General features: G+C 34.6%; 1 protein-coding gene across 6 annotated transcripts in view; it reads left to right on the forward strand.

Annotated features, from left to right (window-relative positions):
• Window positions 1–12,686, forward strand: part of IFT81 (intraflagellar transport 81) — a 103,907-nt gene extending 91,221 nt beyond the window's left edge. For all 6 annotated transcript variants that reach the window (XM_060029357.1, XM_060029356.1, XM_060029354.1 and 3 more), the window contains 5 exons: window positions 1,817–1,903; window positions 2,907–2,978; window positions 3,063–3,148; window positions 6,848–6,893; window positions 11,972–12,686. In XM_060029357.1, the coding sequence (XP_059885340.1) occupies window positions 1,817–1,903; window positions 2,907–2,978; window positions 3,063–3,148; window positions 6,848–6,893; window positions 11,972–12,154 (474 nt within the window). In that variant the 3' untranslated portion in view covers window positions 12,155–12,686. The remainder of the gene's footprint in view (window positions 1–1,816; window positions 1,904–2,906; window positions 2,979–3,062; window positions 3,149–6,847; window positions 6,894–11,971) is intronic.
• The last annotated feature ends 352 nt before the right edge of the window (window positions 12,687–13,038 follow it).

Below are 13,038 nucleotides of genomic sequence, written 5' to 3' on the forward strand. Positions count from 1 at the left end.
ACTTATTTAATAGACTTTCTTCTAGTATTCGAAGTTCCTGGAGGTATAGTCCTGCTGTGTGTTTTATATCTTCTGATTCTCACTCATAATGGATTGATTGTTCCTTATATATTTATACTTTTGGATTGTGAGTTTATCTTTAGTAGGGTTTTGTCTCTTGAGTCCTGGCAGCTAAGATGGAGGGTGTGTCCCTCCAGAGTGGTTTTGCTGTTGTTCTGCCAGGTGTTTTAGGACTATCACAAGCTTGGAGCTAATTTGAGTTAATGTCTCAGCTTGGGAGTTCTTAGACCACGTAGGTAGGGTAAATCCAAATCCCAAACCTGCCTGAGGACAGACTCCTTTTTTCCATCCTCCTCTGAAGTAGCATAACTGCATTTACTGATCAGTTTGGCCATAAAACTCACAAACAAAAAAAGACTTTCATATACTATAGTATCTTCATCTCACTGACAGGCCCAGCAGCTACCCAAGTACACAGCCTCTGTTGCCCCTTCTCATGTCAACCATGAGAGCCTTAGATGTCTGTAGGTTACTTTGATTCACAAAAGCCATGGCTCCTTTTTCCCACCAGTCTTTTATACTGTGCTAGTCACCCCAAACCAGATGCAGTCCCACACAGCAGAAGCACCACACAATATTACCCATTTATGTTAACTCTCCAGTTCCCAAGGAAACTGTGCTGTGTGAAACCATTCCCTGTCTGGCCTGAATCAATCCAGGCCTGGTGTTAACCCTTTATTCACAGGTTTCCAGGTCTTTTGCCCTGCCTGGAGATAATAATCATTCTGTTATCAAGATTGGCTCCCAACTCCTTCACCAAGTGTAGCCATAGGCTGTCATCCTTTGTTTCTAGTCCTGGTAATTCCTTTTACTTCCTTGAGAGTTCAGTTAGCTCTGGATCTGAAAGGATGTTTGCCCTGCCTTATCAAGCATTTGTTGATACTTTTAGCATTTCCAGGTGTCGGTAGAAGAAGATTTTCAAATTATCAGTTTCAAAATATTATGTTAGAAGAAAGTGTGAAACTACTCAAATAGCCTGAATTCAAATTCTAACACGTCTTTCCAGCAGTACAATCTTTTACAAGATACTTGTCCTTGCACGATGTGGGGATATTAATACCTACCTCAAGAGGTTGTTTTGAGACTTAGTTATTGTTAAAGGTAAAGCTCAAACACCCTTAACATGGTTTACAAAGTTCTGATCAGGCCTCTGCCAAAGTCTTCAGCCTCTTCTCACATTTCCCAGACATGCTCCAGTATAATAAACTACTTATATGTCCTAAATTGTCCTTCTTCTCTCTAGTTCCAAGTCCAAGACTTCATACATAGTGTTCCTTTTTTTATGAACATTCTCCTCCTCTTGTCCCTTCTAACTATGCTTACTAATCCTTCGTACCTCAGCTTAGATATCAATTTCTCCAGCAGGTTGTCCGCACTGATCCCCAAGCCTGGGTTAGGTCCAGTGAGCGTCCCACGTGCTCCTGTAACACCTTGCATTCATCCATCATAGCACTCAGCCTGTTTACTTGTCTGAGCATTACTTGAGGGGAAGGATTTTTGGCTGTTTTGCTCGCTGTTTTATTCCCAGCTTCTAACAGAGAGCCTGGCACACAGCTTAATACATGGCAGCTATTGTTTTTATCAGCACCTTCATCTGTCATAATTCTCAAATGTCTGATTGTTGTATAAATAACTCGTAAGTATGCCAAGAAGCTTAGAGTTAAGTTACAAGACTGACAAGGGCATGTATTGTTTCAGAGCCACATGTTAGGCCTTTGTTTTTTACTTATTCAATTAATTACCCTTTTCATACTAGGAATTAACCCAGGAGTGTGATGAAAAGAAATCCCAGTATGATAGCTGTGCAGCAGGCCTTGAAAGTAATCGGTCCAAATTAGAACAGGTAAGAAGACAGTTTTTATTTTAACAACTTAGCAGAAACTGCCTGTATATGCGTATTTTCACTACCAATGTCAAAAGATTCCCAAATCTTTACCCTCATCCCGAGTCTGTCTCCTAAGCTGCAGAGATTTTTATTTCTTCAGACTTGATGTGTACATACTAAATTCTCCATCTACACCCCTACCGCCAGAGTCCAGGCCCCCTAGACTCGCACTGTAACCTCCCACCTACTCTCCCCTTCCACGCTTGCCTTCCTAAGGTTTATTCTCCATAGAGCAGCCAAAGAAACGTATACAGCAGTTAGGCTACCCTCCACTGGCTTCCTGTTGCACTTAAAATCTAACTTCAGAACTGTGGTCTATAAGGCCCTACCTGCTTCCATGAACTTTCATATCCACGTGCTCTACTCCTCGCCCACAGGGCCCCAGCCACACTGGCCGCCTTCGTGTACTTCAAACAGGCCAAGCTTGTTTTCACCTTGGGGATTTTGCATGTATTCTTCTCTCTCTGGGATACTCTACCACCAACTATTTGCCTTGATCTCTCCTTTTCACCTTTTAGGTCTCACCCTAAATGTCACATCCTCCTAGAGGTCTTTTCTGATCACCTAATATTGCCCACTCAGTCACCCTATCACATTCCACTGCAGAATTTTCTTCATGGCACTTTTTCCCATCTGAAACTACCTTCATTACATGTTTCCTTGTTTATGTCTGTTTCCTCTACTTGAATGAGAGCAGGGACCTGTCTTGTTCACTCCTCTGTCCCAGCACCTAGCACAGAGCTGGGCACACAGTAGGTACTTAATAAATAACTAAACTTATAGGTTGTAGAGCGATATGAGTGGTCTCTAGAAAAGATTGCAACCTAGTCTATTATAATAAAGTTTCGGTTGCAGAAGAGGAAATACTCTGATGGTATGTCTTTTGTTGTAAATATAGTCATCCTTTCTGTATCTGATTATTCTTTCAATAATGTTGCCCATTTAAAATTATATACATTAGGAAGTCAGAGGACTCCGTGAAGAATGTCTTCAAGACGAAAGTAGATACCATTATACAAATTGTATGATTAAGGTAAGACAAAGAAAGTGGATCAAAAACTTTTCTGAGATTTTTCTGTATCAAGGACTTAACCTAAAGCTTAGTCTTTCCACTTAGAACCTAGAAGTACAACTTTGTCGTGCTACTGATGAAATGAAGGCATATGTCTCTTCTGATCAACAAGAAAAAAGAAAGGCAATTAGGCAAGTAATTTTGTTGTTTTTATATTGAGTTACTTAATGTTTTAATCTATAGAAGTTTTATAAGTAAGATGGAATTATACAAAGTCAGAGTACTTAAATAAGCATATAGTAAGATATTATCTAGGATTAAATCTTGTTAAACATCTTCTGGATAGTCCAGCCCTGCTGACTAAGTAAGAATACATATAATTTTTCTTGCTTGCTTGCTTACTTTTTTATTGTGGCAAAAGGTAAATAACATAAAATTTGCCATTTTTAAGTGTATAATTAAAAGTGTTGCATTGATTACATTAAAAATATTATGCAACCATAACCACTATATATTACCAAAACTTTTTCATCACCCGAAACAGAAACTCTTACAACCATTAAGCAGTTAATCCCCATTACCCCCTCCTCAGGAATACGTATAATTTCATAATTGCTTTTTTAAAAGCACTAAGGTTGGTCTATTTTTCAAGTCCTACATGGCCTGGACTCTGGTTGTTGGCCTGCTCATTGTGCAGTGTGAGTGACTGCATTTCAGCTAGAAACTGTGTGACTGCGGTGTGTCAGCCTTTAAAGCAAAGAAGGGTGTATAAATACTACTAGTCCTTATATGGTGATTTTTTCTTTTTGTAATCCTAGCTTGCAGCATATTGTAATAAATCAAATGCTGTCTTAAAAAATACGTTTATAGTTGAATTGCTAGCTTTGATAAAATGCAGTAATGAACAAGATAAGCTTTCTTTGCCCCTAATCGTAATTCAAATGTTTTGCTTTTACCATTCGGTAAGAACTCAAATGAAGTGTAGGATTCACACTTATTCTAGACTGCAGTTGAGATTTCTAGTGGCATATACATTAATATTACAAAAAGGAATTTAAGAAATAGAATGTTTTGCAAAGTCTAAATTTTTTTTATGTAATGCAGGCCAGACCAAAAATATCCTATAAATAGGATATTATTTTTTAATAGTCTAACATATTAAACATACAGGCACTTCCCTGGTGGTCCAGTGGTTAAGAATCCCCCTGCAATGCAGGGGGACACAGGTTCGATCCCTAGTCAGGGAACTAAGATTCCACATGCCGCAGAGCAACTAAGCCCACATGCTGCAATGACTGAGCCTGCGTACTCCAGAGCCCACGTGCCACAACTAGAGAGCCCGTGTGCTGCATGTACTGAAGCCCGCGCGCTCTGGAGCCTGCGCGCCACAACTAGAGAGTCCGCGCACTGCAACGAAAGATCCCAAATGCCGCAACTAAGACCCGACACAGCCAAATAAATAAATAAATATTTTTTAAAAATAATAAGTCTACATTAAAAAAACATACTGAATGTACTTATACAAATTCTTTCATTGAATGTAAACTTTGCTCATTAAATCTGTATAGTCAATGCTAATATTTCACAAATGTGAGAAGTTAATTTTGTTCTTGAAAAATAAGTTTTAGAAATTGTTTCTTTTCTTCCAAAGTGATCAATATAAATAGTAAAAAAGGAAATATAGCTCCTGAACTATTGGTTTTCTTATCAGTTTTCTAGCTAGATATTCCTCTTCATCATTTTAAAAATCATTGTAAACCTTTACCATTCCTCAGTTTTCCAATAGAAAAATACTGTGCCCTGACTAGAGTAGTACATGATAAGAATGTTAAGAATAAAATGGAGTTAATTATACTCTAAACTCACTGATACATGTTTAAAATATTATAACTATGGTAGACACAATATTTTTAATGTTATTTCATTTTCTACTTTTATGGTACTTCCTGGTAAGGCCAAAGGTGTAAGAAATTAGCTTGGTTTTGAAAGATCATCTGCAAATTTTAATTTTACTTAAAGAGGCAGCATATTATATATCAAAGTACTAGAGAGAGACCATAAAATTGTTTCTAACCTGATTTTTCCAGTTCCTAGTTTTGTGACCTTGGACAAATCATTCCTCATCTATAAAATAAGGAGAATAATATATACCACAGAGGTTCAAGTTAAATATAATGTATGCAGCAGTATTTTAGAAATGATATAGTATGAATTCCTAGAGGGCAAGGACCCTGTCTGTCCTGTTTTCTTTTTGAAATCCCAGGGCATGCTTGGTACATAACAGGTGCTCTGTAATTATTTCTTGAATAAATTCATTGAATAAATTAAAATTACATATTACTGTTATGGGGAAAGAGCATGTGCCTGTCGATTTCTTGATAAAATATAAATGGAAATTCTAAAACAGTTTGGACATTCCTTGGGCCTAGGGTAATAAATGAATTATTTAAAGCTCTCTTAATAATAACCATACATTCTTCTTGAGGGATATGTCATTTAGTTCCTCCCAGCTTTTTTTCATTGAAGAGCTAGAAAGGTAAACAATTTTGACTTAGTGTCTCATAAATTTTAAGGGCAAAATGAAGGTTCATCAAGATTGTGTCTATTCCCTTCCATTCTTATTCCTGTGCACAAATTCTACCTTCACTTCAGCTCTGTAAGGGCTTCAGGTACTTTTGATTGCCATTCTCTCTGTTCTAATCATGTTTACCTCCCTTTTGACATAAATGCAAATCTTTCTTCACTTAAGCTGCTAGAGTTTGTGGTTTATGATTTCTTAGATTCCTAATTTTGTGTTGTTTAATTTCTTGTTAAGTACTACTGTGTAGCTTTACACAGAAATATAGTCTTTTTCCATACAAATTTGAGGTCTAAAGTCTCTTATCTTCTTGTCACTGGTTCCTTTGTCCTTGGTTCCTGTGTCCTCATCCTTCAATCTTTGTCCTTAACACTTCAAATCTCATTTTTTGTCTTATATAATATTAAAATATAATTATACCTTTGTTTAAAAATACAATACGTTATTTGTATTTCTATTTTTACATTAAAAATTTGTAACTTTTTTAGCTTACAAAAGAAATACTTATAAAAACAAAAAGTAACCATTATCAAGTATAGCACACAAAAATTGAATGTTGTCCACACTGCCATACCTCATAAATGTCTACTGTTAATATTTTGTTGTATATTATCCCATATTCTTTTCCCATGCTTTTGCTAATATGTCTGTATATGTGTGTATACATAAATAAAATTAAGCTACATATACAGTTTTTTTCTTAATAATTTATCTAGAATTTTTTCCACTTTAGTATTTATAGATCTACCTCATTCTTTTTTTACAACTCTGTATTATTCCTTTGAACGGTTGTACCATAATTTATTTAAACATTTCCCCGTCTATCAACATTTAGTTGGTTGCAGATTTTCACTACTATAAGCAATGGTGAAGTAATAGTCTTTGCTTTCATCTTTATTAACTTATGAGAGTTTTTCTGTAGGATGACTTCCTAGAAGTTGGATTGCTGGGTTAGATGCTATTTAATGTTTTTTAAAAATGTGTATCCTTTCTCTCTTCTGCAAACCTCTTTAAAAAAAAAGTGTAATTTAAGCAAATGGATTACCATTGATTTAAGTGTAGATTAACTGGAAATGGTACTTAACTTCTTACATGATATTTTGCCTTGGTTTTTTCCTTATATTACTGTTTATTAGATGAACTGACTAAAGATTGGAAAAGGGAGTGTTTGATAATGGGTTTCATTCTGACTCTAGTACTCTATAAACTGTATTGTCTAATATATTTAGATAGATATGTTAATTTATAATTTAGTTGTATGATCAAATCGATTGAAGTAAATGTAAACTAAATCATTATGTTTACTCCCCAGGGAACAGTATACCAAAAATATTGCTGAACAGGAAAATCTTGGAAAGGTAAGAATGCATTTTTTTTTTGGCTGCGTTGGGTCTTCGTTGCTGCACGCAGGCTTTCTCTAGTTGCAGCGAGCAGGGACACGGGCTTCTCATTGCTATGGCTTCTCTTGTTGCGGAGCACGGGCTGTAGGCACACAGGCTTCAGTAGTTGCAGCACGTGGGCTCAGTAGTTGTGGTATGTGGGTTCTAGAGCACAGGCTCAGTAGTTGTGGTGCACGGGCTTAGTTGCTCCGTGGCATGTGGGATCTCCCTGGACCAGGGATCAAACTTGTGTCCCCTGCATTGGCAGGGGGGGTTCTTAACCACTGCACCACCAGGGAAGTCCCAAGAATGTTGTTTTTTTTAATGTGTCTATTCAGGCTTTCAGTACATGTTTATGCCATTGTCATTTTTTAAGGTTATAGAGGAAATTGGAACTTTCTTACTCCCTTTCAAAGATGAAGACTCTTCTTTAGGAATTTAGTTTTATAAAAGTGAAGGCACATGAATTTGGGAGGAGGGGGGAAATCCAGTTTTAAATAACAAAGAGTTCAGGCGTAACAAACAAAATGCCACGTTTAATGAACTACAAGTTTCAGTTTATTCCCAGGTATCTGGGAATACTGGGATTATACTTATAAGTGTAAACTTATTTATTTTATTTAATAAACGCAAATGAGCCAGGGGCTAGTTTAAGTCCTTTACAAACATTGATTCAATTAATACAAATAACCGAAAAACTTTACTTAAGATACTCACTCCCTACCTGCCAGTCTTATATGAGGGCTACTAAAAATAGGAGCATGTGATTGAGTCTTGTTTTCTCAGTTCTCTGAGCCACTCCTAGTAGAAGAGGTGGTGGGGCCTTGAACATCAGGACTTAAATGACTAATTGATTTTTCTAATTGATTCTAATCTTCAATGATTTTAAATCCATGTTGCATAGTGAATGCTAACCATGCTTCACTATACGCCATTTTATCTGTTCTTTACTTAGTTTCACTATTGAAAATTGAAGTTCCTTATTAGTTTTTCTAATAGGAGTGTCAAGTTTGTAGCATCAGAGTTAGAAATTGTTGGCTGCAGTTTTTCATTTAAAATACTGATTATATATGGGTGTCTAATTTCAACGTTCAAATATTCTTGAGGCTGCAGCCTGGAAATGATTTTATATACATATATAGGCTTGTCCATCCTAATAGTACAAATGAAAAATATGGCTTTGTTTCAGTCTTAATGCATTGTACAGTTTAGCTATTGGTCTGACTCAATAAATTGGTGATAGTAAAATTATTCATTCTTACTTTCATTTGAGTCATTATTAAAAACATATTTACATATATCTGCTTTTACATAAAAGCTGAATTAGCTCCCATAAACCTGTAAGTAATATTCTAACGATGAACTTCAGAAAAACAAATAGTGTAGAAAGCAATGAAGTAATTGCTAAGTAGACTTTTTAAAAGTCTTTTTGAGAAAAACTTTAAAAAGAACTAAAAAAATAAAAGTTTTTATTATGGAAAATTTCAAGCCTAAATAAAAAATTGAGGAAATAATGTAAAGAACTCACATGTAACCATCACTCAACTTCAGTAATTAAATTTGTGACCAGTCTTGTTTTATCTATAGTCCCACTCCCAGATTTGCCCATTTTTAGGCAAATCTCAGAGATTTAATTGTTTTATCTGGTCATATTTCAGTATGTATCATAAAGACTCTTTTTTTTAACGTAACTGCAATACTATTATCATGCCAAAAATAATTTAACAATAATTGCATAATACCCAATACCCAGTCAGTGTTCAAACTTCACCAATTGTCTCATAATTTCTTAATGGTTTATTTGTTCAGATCAGGATCCTAATAAGAGTTCATACATTGCTATTATTTGATATATTTCTTAAGTCCCTTTTTCTCTAGGTTACTAGTCCATCTTTTTTCTTTACAATTTATTTGTTGGAAGAAAAAAAAACCTGATCATTTGTCATTTTCCAGCATTCTGAGCTTTGTTGATGGCCTCCCTGTAGTGTCAGTTAGCATGTTCTTCTGTCCCCAGTATGTCCTGTGAATTGGCAGTTGGGTTTAGAGACTTGATTAAATACGATTCAATATTTGGGAAGCTCTCTTTTTGTAATGTAGGCAGCCAATGAAAATCACTTCCTCAGTCCATTAATTCATTAGAGGTTGCAGAACAGTCATATTCTAATTATGTTGTTCCTTCTTCATTTATTGGCTGGAATAATTCTGTTAAGAGCATCTTACCAACTCTGGTTACTCTAAAGTACAGGTCATATAGGAAAGGCAGAATAACTGCTTGATTTGTTTATTACTGGTTTTCAAAATGATGAGTTCATTTTTTATCATTCTTTAAAAGTATGTTTATAACTCCCAGATTTAACATGTTTTATATGTTTCAATCCATTGCAATTATTATTATTATATTTATTTTTATTTATTTTTATTTATTTAATATTTATTATTATTCCTATCCAAATTGCCCCATGTTTGGCCAGTGGAAGCCTCTTGAAGTCAGCTCCTGAATCCTTTTGAAACAATCCTACTAGGTTTTGATGGATTTTTTATTTTCTGGAATGACAAAATGTTCCAGACAAAAGTCTCATTCTGTACATTTCCTGTCCCCAATCTGGAATCAGCCATATCTATAAAAAGTGTTCATCTGTTCTTTTTGTATGAACTGTGAATAGATGTCCATCATATTAATCTAAGTAAAAAGAAACATTAAAGCTGATTCTTCCATTTCATCAGAGAAATTGAGTTCTGTACACCTTATTCCATTTATGAAATGACATGCCATACTCAAAAGGAAAAAATAATTTTCATATTTGAACTTATGTGTTTGAATCAAGTTGTACATTCATTTGTACAGTGTTTTAACTAGAGATTTTGGGGGCTTTAGGATTTAGTATGATTGTCAATAATTGACTTTCATCCAGGTATTTCATAAATAATATAATTTTTTATATGAAAATATTCCTCTATTTCATTTGTTTTGAAAAGTATCTGGATGGATGCTATGTGTAGAGAAATATTTGTCAAACTTTGAATCCTTTCAAAGACCCAAACTTAATTGCTAAATATGATTAAAGGTTATTCTTTCCCCTTCCAGTGTAGTGTTTTACTGCAGGATTTGGGGGGAAAGCAGTAGCAGCAGTCTGACGTCAAGCATGTTCCAGCAAAATGAGCCACTGATTAGTTCATGCCCCGATTGTCAGGCTGTATCATTTAAGAAACAAAGCTTCTTGATCCTCTCACTCCTAGAGTGGATCTAAATTTTCAAGGCAAACACAGAACATACCTAGGCTTTGAAACTGACAATAGCATATGCCTTCCAAACCAGCAAAGACTGGACATCCACAGACCTCCTCATGCCAACTGCATTTCTGAAATTAGACCAAGCTATAGTGCTACAATTCACACTATCATATACTAGAATTTGCCTTACCAAGATGGAATATTGTACTGAAAGTTGTAACTTTCCTCCTCCTGTACCACCTCTTCCTTTTAAGAACAATGAAATCTGTGACAAGTATTTTTTGTACATTGCAACTATCCACAAAATAAATCTGTAATAAGTGACAGTAATATAATATTTCTGATACAGACAGTCCCCACCTCCTGTCTTTGGTTCTTTAAATAACTTTTTATAGGTTGTTAGGATTTTGACAAGGAAATTATTCCAATAATATAAGAAAAGTTACAGTTAAGTAGTACCTTAATCTTAAAATCATGCTCAGTACTCTTGATCTGACTTACTACTTTTGTTTTAGTTTATGAGGATAAAAAAATTTGTTGTAAGATACTTTATTTGTAACATAGACTTAAATAGATGTATTTGCATGCCAGGCATTGTGTCAAAAAATTGCTGGTTATGTTTAAATTATATTTTCTTAATTCTCTTTTGTTTCCTGTTGCTATTTGCTGTTAACTTTGCTTTTCATTAACCATAGATGGAGAGGGCAGTCTTTAGTAAGCGTTTTGAACCTGGCCTCAGTTTAGTTTAGCCTCTTATTTGGGCAAGTACCAATGACCAGCCTTTTCACTTACGTGCTTAGGTCACCTGTTAAATCAACCACGTATACTAAAAGAGGAAAAGATGGAGATGTTCCTGTGTAATCTGTTTCTGTGTCTTTGCTTGTTTTTCTGCCCTTCTTGGTGATTTCTCACACTGTGTCAGTGTATGTATTTCTGTCACACTGTTTCCTTATGTGTGTACTATCATCTCTGTTTTTCGCTTCTTTCCTTCCTTCTTTTCTTTCCTCTCATTGTCTCTGACTTTGTGCCTCCCTTTCTTTGTCACTCTCCTCAATTTGCCATAATACAGAACCAAAGTATAGTTTTGCAATGTATTGAAAAATGTTCTTATTCCTATTTATAATTTTAGAGTCAGTAAGTAGAACAATTTTGGCAGGTGGAACTATATAGGCTAGTAGTAACAAAAACAACTCTGATAAGGATTTGGGCCTTTTTAGAATATCACTAGACCTTCTCCCTGAGGAATATTTACATACAATTTGATTTATTTGGGTATAGAGCATACCCTTAGAGCATACTGATTCAGGAAAGAATACAGTATTTAATAATAATAACATGTATAACACATGGTAGTTTATAATTTTTTCCATATCTATTGTCATGTGGAAAAAATAATCTTATAAAGCAGATACTTTTATAATTACCCCTATTATTAGCCTTAATTAACAATTGAGAAAACTACAGTCCAGAGAAATTGTCTTCCCTACAGCTAGTGACAGAGCCAGAGTTGGAACTCAAGTCTTCTGACTTCCAAAATCTGCATATTTTTATATACCATGTTACTGCTCCACTTTCCAGATTCCCTTTATTTTTTTCCCCCCTTCCTTTCTTTTACATTTTTCTGTTCTTTTTAAATTCAGGTTGTCCTAGATCTATCATAAATTTAGTTAACTTTTATCATCTTCGTTTTCATCTATCATAGGAGAACCTGGCTTAGCTATTATTCATCAGATGTACAAAGCATACCATATTCTTCTGATTAGAACAATAGAAGTAAATCCGTATATGAGATTTAATTATTCTTGATTTTTTTTTTTTAACAATAGAAACTCCGGGAAAAACAAAAAGCTGTACGAGAAAGTCATGGTCCCAATATGAAACAAGTGAAAATGTGGCGTGATTTTGAACAATTGATGGAATGTAAGAAACAGTGCTTTCTGAAACAACAAAGCCAAACTTCCATTGGTCAGGTAATTCAGGAGGGAGGAGAGGACCGGCTGATACTCTGAGTTCATGTGTCATTGTTTGGGGTTTTAGCTGATACTGCTAGCTATAAGCATAATCCCATGGTGTATTCCCTTTCTTGAAAGTGATTTGTACAACATTTTGCTTTCAGATTAGCCATTCCCTATTAAGTTTTCTTGGAAAATAATGTTAAGGTAGATTTAGGTTTTAAAAGTTTTTTAATATGGAAAAGAGTCCTTTATTTTTTTGCTTAGTTTAGACATAGTGATGTCTTCTGTGTTTTATGAGACAGGAGACTGAGTTTACTATCTGTAAATGTAAACATATGTCCATTAAGAAACATGTAGGTTTTTTTAAACATACTAACCCAGTGGCTTAATGTTTTTCTTAATCTTTTTTTAACTTTAGAGGAATCTTTTAGGAATTAATATCTCTTGTTTTGAAGAAACATTTATCTGAAGTTCAGCAATTCCTACAGTTTCACTTCAGTTTCTTTTTCTTATGTAAAATTCAAGAAGATTTATTATTTTGAATAACATATTTGTTCTATTTGTATCATTTAAACACAAATAAAACTTGGTGCACATATCATGGCTATTTATTTAAAATTTATATAGTGTAAATTTTTATTCTTTTTTAAGTAAGTATTTATGTTATAGCACTGTGTTAAATTTAAGGATTATTACTTATTTTCACCAAAAGTCTAATATAGTATTTAGGTTTGGGGGACTATTATTTTAAATATAAGAAATTGTCGAAGTGCCTCAAGTTCTCTGCTTCATCTGGACAAGGTATTTGAAGATTTCTTTGGTTTTTCCTTAAAGAAAGGTACTAAATTCATATGCCACCCTTTACTTCATTTCAGTTTCAATTTACTTTTCAAAATTTCTTTTAGATTTGAAAACTCAAATTTCAAATTGTTAGCATG

This window comes from Delphinus delphis, chromosome 13 (genome assembly GCF_949987515.2).
Source record: "Delphinus delphis chromosome 13, mDelDel1.2, whole genome shotgun sequence".
NCBI classification, from domain to species: Eukaryota; Metazoa; Chordata; class Mammalia; order Artiodactyla; family Delphinidae; genus Delphinus; species Delphinus delphis.